Genomic DNA, 6998 nt, shown 5'->3' with positions numbered 1-6998 from the left:
GGGAGCGGTGCAGTAAGCTTAAGGAGGACTTGAATAAAACGTAAGCCTTTCCTTCCTTCTTGGGGTTTCCAGATTGCCTTGCAGATAGATACAAGCCCCTAAGGCCTCTATTTCAGAACCTTGCCACACTGGCAGACCCAGCCACACTGCACCAAGCAATCTGGCTCTCGAGTTACTTGCTGTCACCTGGCCACGGATCTGTTCCCAAGCTCCTTTTGGAATCCGAAGCCCTGAGCCATCGAGACATTTTTGCTATACAGGCTCCAGGGCAAGGAAGTCCTTCAGTTGGGATGGAAATTGTCCAGTAGATGGAGGCACGAGGCCAGGGGGCCAGCATTCTCTCGAAATCCTGGCACTACTGGACTGCACCAGGCCAGCTGGATCTTTCAATCAATTGATAACCATTGAGCCCCTCACAAATTACTAGATAAGTATATCTTCTAACCTCAAGATGAAAGTCAGACAGGTTCTCCTGGACCAACTCCTACCAGAGTTAGGCGTGGCCTGGAGTTGCCTTGGAAAGTCCAGGGGCTTGCTCTTTCTGTGAAAACCTGGAAGGCTGCTCAGGGACGACTGACACAAACTCTAGTTTCTAACTTCCTGTCTTGGGTCTTTCATGCCTTTGCTAGCTTTCATTCCTCCTTATGCATTCATTTGCTTTCCTTTTCATTGCTTTCTTTATATTTCTTCCCTGTTCATCTAGTGGTTTTTTCATCTGCCTCTCTCTGTGTCTCTCCCTCTCCTCTCTATCTCTGTCTCTCAGTCTCTCTCTGTCTTTCTCTCTCTGTGGTCTGTCTCTGTCTCTCTCTGATCTTGTAATTTTTCTTCTTCCTTGTCTTGCTATGTCACTTACCTATGAAGTGAAATGTTGAACACTCAGGGCATTCCACTGTCAGGAATGATGACTGAAATGGCCAAGAGAGGGAGGAAACAGGCAGCAAGGAGCACCATATAAACAGCATCCAACCGGAAAAAAAATGTGGGAAGCAAAGACCTAAAAAAAGGGAGGGAGGAGAGGTGTGAATTATGTAACTGATGGCATAGATACTGACTAGAATGCTGAGCAAAATATGTGATGAGGAGGTAAACAAGATAGGGAGGGACGTTCAGACTGGAATTCTTTCTATGCCTTGCAGAGTCTCAACTGATGAAATGTGACACCTCAGTGGGATGAAAATCATCGTTGTGACCCTGCTTCCCTACCTCATAATGTGTGATCTGCCCTAGAGTAGCAGTATAGGGAGGAAAGTTACTGTGTCATGGCGTCATTTTTTTTCTTGTTAATGTTACAAAATAACATACATGAGTATTTTAAAAATCAAATGTAAAAACTAAGCTTATCATTTTGGTATTTCAAAATATCACTGAAATCCCATATGCAATCTCTTCTTCCCCTGCAGGACTCAGGGCTAAGGTTTCATTATGTAGCTGCTGGAGAGAGGGGCAAGCCACTTATGCTGCTGTTACACGGCTTTCCTGAGTTCTGGTAAAAACCACTTCCCTTCCTTTCATTAAAGACTTCACTGACCTTTCATGGTATGACCTCTCATTTTCAAGTCATGACATTTGCCAGAGCCCTCTCTAATTTGTTGGTGTTACCACTGGGATCTGCACTGATTTGCACTATTCCTAAGTGAGCCTGAATGGTGGGGTTTTGTTCAGATATTTTTGCACGTCACAGCCACCTAAGTTTATATTTTAACAACACAGATCTGTTTCCAATAGCAACTGTAAAAAGCTTAGGCTACAAATTTCCATGTACCAAGAAGCATGCTTTCTGGAGATGGCATGGTAGATAGAGTGTTGGAGTCACAAAGACCTGAGTTCAAATTCTTCCTCTGGCACAAAACTACTGTGCAACCTTGGGAAGACACTTCTCAGTGCTCCATGGCTATAAGATATAGACAAATGAATGTCTGAATTAGTGGAGGGAGATTCCACACAGGGAATTCCTTATACCAATGAAATCACAGGTCCAGAATAATAGTAATAACAATTATAATAACAATAATAAATCATCAATATTTATAAAGTGAACACTAGATGCAAAATACTGCACTTGGGCCTTAGGGACCAGTCAGTGGAGCAGAAGAAAAGATAAAAAAAGAAAAGAAAAGAAAGAAAAAAACAGGAGGCTACTGCTTTGAAGGCAGCTTAGTCTTGGAAGAGGAAGGGGTACTTGAATGTACACAGGAATCATCAAATGCTTTTTTTAAATAAGTTTTTATTTATGTTTTCTGTTTCTTACATTATCATAGTTAACACCAGTATCCTTGCCTTCCCCCTCCGATAGACCTTTCCCCTATAACAAATAGTATTTTTTTAAGAGAGGAGGAAAAAATCAGTACAATTGATGGATGCATTGAAAGTCTGAAAACCTGTGCCATGAGTAGCACCTGTGGACCTCCCACACCTCCATGAAGGGGTAGGTTGGGGGTGTCTTCTCATATCTCTTCACTAGAGTCCTTCTTGCTCTTTAAAATTTTGTTGCATTTACCCTTGATTTTTTGGGTGTGCTGTCATTCTTTCCATTTGCATTGCTGTGGTCACTGTATATATTGTGTTTTTGGTTCCATTTACGTCACTCTGCATCAGTTCATATAGATCTTTCTATTTTCTCTGTATTCATCACACTCATCATTTCCATTCCATTCATGTGCCACAATTTGTTTAGCCATTCCCCAATCAATGGGCATCAACTTTAAAACACACTTTTAACTAATAACATATCAACAAGTAGATAAGTTCATAGAAAATTAGCACTGGAAGGCACAGCAGGCATTATCCTCATCCAACTCTGCCATTTAACAGAAAACTGTTAAAACATTTAAGAGAAAACTGAGGCCCTGGAAGGTGGCCAATACTCCAGTGAACACATTGTGCGTATATACATATTTTACCTTTTCCTTTTGATCTTGTGTACTATAGTTCACAAAGTGCTTAGCACAGATTTTAGAGAAAAAATCTATAGCTCTATCACCCCCACCCCACTACGAGTTATTGTACAATAACTAGCAACCTGCACCAGTTATAGTTGAGGGGGAAACTGATCCACATTTGAACACTGCATGACAAAGAGTAAGTACAGAGAAAATAATAAGAAAAAACAACCTATTATTGATTTTTTTTTACCAGAACTTGGAAACTAATTTTTTTTCATGCTAGTGAAAAGAGAAATTGGTTTTTGATCACATAGGTCTAAGCTGTGATCTTGTGATGTTTCATAAGCTAAATAGGTTAGCCTGGTCAACAGCTGGATGGAAAAACCAGAATCTACTCAATGAACACAAAATTGGTGCTAGAGTCCTTTATATGTGGAGTTTTGTTTTTGATAAAATGTCAAAATAAATGTTTGGTCATATTTTTTCTAACTAAGGATGATGGAGTTTGACTCTACTTATGATACAAAGTGATTAATGCTTTGGGCTGCATAGGGTGGTGAAGTAGATAATGTAATATAAGAGGTTCAGGGCAGGATCCTATGCTTTGCCCCAAAATATCTACCATACTGCTCTCAGTTCTTGAGATTATTCCATTACATATTAATTCCATTCAATTCAACAAGCACCTATTAAATACCATATGTGTGCAGAATCTAAATCTAGTAGGGGAGGGAGTAGGAATAAGACATCCACACAGGTGATTCTAGTAGAAAACAAATTAATATTAGTGTCATAACAGAGGTGTGTACAACATATGATGGGGATTAGAGATCATATCCATTTGAGGAGAATCATGACTTGACTTCATGGAAAGGGATAGTGTTTGATTTGGGCCTTGAAGCATGGGTAAGAGTGGGCAGGTAGCCATTGGAGGCTTTCTAGGTGGAGAGGATAATGTGGATAAAGGCACAGAAGCAGGCAAAAAGGCATGTGGAGCATTTAGGGAATGGTGAATCGTCGAATTTTGTTAGCGTACATGGTGCCTAAGGAGAGTAATGGAAAATAAAGTCAGAAAGGTGGAACCATGAAAAGTTTTAAGGGATCAAACCTCATCCTATAGGCAAAAGAGAACTACTGAAGGACTCAATCTACATTTAAGAGAAGCATTTTCTGTGAGACAAGATCAGAGCTCAAAATGTGTCAGACATGTTACAGGCAGTACAGTCACTGTAGCAAACAATTACTGCCTTGTCCAGGCCAGAGACATTCTTATTTGCCATCAATCATTGGTGTGGTAGCGATTGATTCATATGATCAATCACAGGTTACTGACAAGGTGGTCATTGATGATGAGCTACTTCTTTTTCACTGATAATGTTTATTCTATATTCATAAAATAATAAAATCCCTAAATTGGAGGGAGATTTCCAGGCTGCCTAGAACAACCCAAAGCATGAATCCCAACCCCAACTTGAAAAACTTCAGTGATACTCGCAAAGGCAGGCACTCCATCCCATTGTTGGACAGCTCTCTAATTGTTGAGATTTTTCCTCATATTCAGTCAAAATCTGCCTCTCTATAATTTTCACCCAATGCTTCTAGTTATATCCTCTGGGACAGAGTAAAACAGATTGAATCTCCCTCCCACATAACAGCCTTTCAAATACTTGATGAAGGCTCTCATATTACCTCAGCATGCCTGCTTCTGAAGAGGAAGCTTATCCAGATATTTCAACCAATCCTCATATGGCAAGTAAGCAGCTAGGTAACGTGGTGGATAGAGCACTGGGCTTTTAATAGAGTAGACTCATCTTTATGAGTTCAATCCAGCCTAAAACACTTACTGGCTGTGTGACCCTGGGCAAGTCACTTAACCCTTCTGGCCTCAGTTTCCTCATATGTAAAACGAGCTGGAGAAGGAAATGGCAAACGATTTCAGTATCTTTGCCAAGAAAACCCCAAATGGGGTCATCCAAATGGGCCTCATGACTGAAAAATGACTGAATAACAAAAGTTCCTTGAGACCAAGATGTGTCTAATTTTTGTTACTATATCCCCAGTGCAGAGTACAGTGCCTGACATGTAGTAAATGCTTAATAGATGCATGCTGAGTTGAATTGAATATTGTGAGCTTGTGTCCTCTTTCCATCCTGGTCACCTCTCTTCAATGATCCACTTTGTCAATGTTCTTCCTAAAAATTTGCCTCCATCACTGGAAATAACAGTACAGATGTACTTTATCAGTCAATTAACAAACATGTATTAAGTGCTTACTATGTTCTAGGCATTGAACCAAGCATTGAAGATACAAGTAGCAAAAAAAAATTAAAATGAAAATTCATATGTTCTGATATTTGTTGCATTAATTAATAATTGCATTAGCTTATTTTCCATATACTACTCTTACCTTCTATTGAAACTGCAGTCCACTGAAACCCCCAGATTCTTTTCAAATGAATGTATATCTAGTCTTGTCTGCCCCATTTTGTACTTGTGAGGTGGCTATTTTGAATCTAATTGAAATGGTTTATGTTTAGCCCTATTGAATTTCATCTTCTGAGTTTAATTCTAACATTCTAGCCTGTCAGGGTCTTTGGATTCTCACTTACCCAATACGTTAACTGTGTGTCTTGTTTTGTGTTATCTGTAAATGTGAAAAGCAGTCTATCTCTGCCTTTATCCAAATCATGACAACAATGTTCAGTGAGTATAGGGCTATCAATAATTACTGGGTTACTACCCTAAAGATCTGCCAAGCAGACATAAAATCATGAATGACTCCTCTTCTGGTCTAATATTTAAAATAATTTCTAAATCTACCTAGTTGTAAAACCTGTTATCTGGACCACATCTCTCCATCTTGTCCACAAGAATAGCAGGGGAACCTTTGCCAGATGGTTTGTTGGAAACCAGGTTAATCTATACATCTACAGAATCCACCTGATCCACAAGTCTAGAAAACCTGTCAGAAATAGAAAATGCAGTCAGTGTGACACACCCTAATCTTGATAAAGCCCCATTAGCTCTTCTCAATTACACCTTCCCTTTTCATTTGTTATCCCTTTAATCAGAGCCACAATGAGATGGGTCAGTCATGTATTTGCATCAGGGTGGTAAAGCCACAGGGCCTGGACAGCACTTTCCTGAGGGTGTTTCTGGGCCTCCCTACCTAAGGCAGCCAATGGCTTCATCCATCAACAGCACTGTTCTTCTCTTGCCAGTTTCCATCTTTGGCTGTGTCTGCCAACTTGTATCGCAGCCCTTTCAGCAAGGTAAAAATCTCTGGATAGTCTCAGAGGTGTCAAACTCTGAGTTGTTACTTTGAATATAACGGCCATAAGCTTGCAGCATTACTCCAAAGTGCGGCAGGAACAGATTAAAATGTAACTGGGAAATGTTTAGCAAAATCAATGAAAATACAATACAACATTGATGGTGCTAATTTGTGGTCCCCTAAGTCAAAATGACTTCAGGGATTTGTTTCTATTTGAGTTTGACACTGGTCCATGGTGAGTACCCATTTGTCCCAGGTGAAATATTGTTAGGTAACAGCTTGTGTCATTTCAGTCATGTCTGATTCTTTGTGACCCCATTTGGGGTTTTCTGGGCAAAGAGCGGTTTGTCTTTTCCTTCTCCAGCTCATTTTACAGATGAGGAGCTGAAGCAAACAAGGTTAAGTGACTTGCCCAGGGTCACACAGTTAGTTTAAATCTGAGTCCAGATTTAAATTCATGAAAATGAGTCTTGCTGATCCCAGGTCTGGTGCTCTGTTCACTTCACCAACTAGCTACCCAATTAACAGCTTCCCTTCCCTTTAATAATAGGGCAGTGTGTCAAACCTGCCTATAATTTAGGAGAAAAGCCTGAAAGCAGGGTTTCTTACCCTGTCTGCTATTTGGTCACAGACTTCTAAAAAAATCTTTATTTTAAAAAAATTTTACATTTCAAATTCTGAGTTGTCTCCCTCTTTTCCTCCCAACCCCACATTAGAGAAGACCAACATTTTGTGTGTGTGTCTGAGAGACAGAGAGAGAGAGAGAGAGAGACAGAGAGAGAGAGAGAGAGACAGAGAGAGAGAGAGAGACAGAGAGAGAGAGAGACAGAGAGAGAGAGAGA

The 6998-nt window shown here is 40.1% G+C and overlaps 1 protein-coding gene across 1 annotated transcript in view; it reads left to right on the top strand.

The window, feature by feature from the left end:
• LOC138164854 (epoxide hydrolase 4-like) overlaps nucleotides 1–6998 on the top strand; it is a 34273-nt gene that overhangs the window by 1165 nt on the left and 26110 nt on the right. The window contains exon 2 of the mRNA XM_069092774.1: nucleotides 1401–1486. Coding sequence (XP_068948875.1) covers nucleotides 1401–1486 — 86 coding nt within the window. The remainder of the gene's footprint in view (nucleotides 1–1400; nucleotides 1487–6998) is intronic.

This window comes from Petaurus breviceps, unplaced genomic scaffold (assembly GCF_028583685.1).
Source record: "Petaurus breviceps papuanus isolate PSGF00001 unplaced genomic scaffold, PetGlider_PUasm1.0 207, whole genome shotgun sequence".
In the NCBI taxonomy this organism is placed as follows: domain Eukaryota; kingdom Metazoa; phylum Chordata; class Mammalia; order Diprotodontia; family Petauridae; genus Petaurus; species Petaurus breviceps.
The sequence above is the reverse complement of the archived record's forward strand: the minus strand, read 5'-3'. Positions and strand labels throughout refer to the sequence as shown.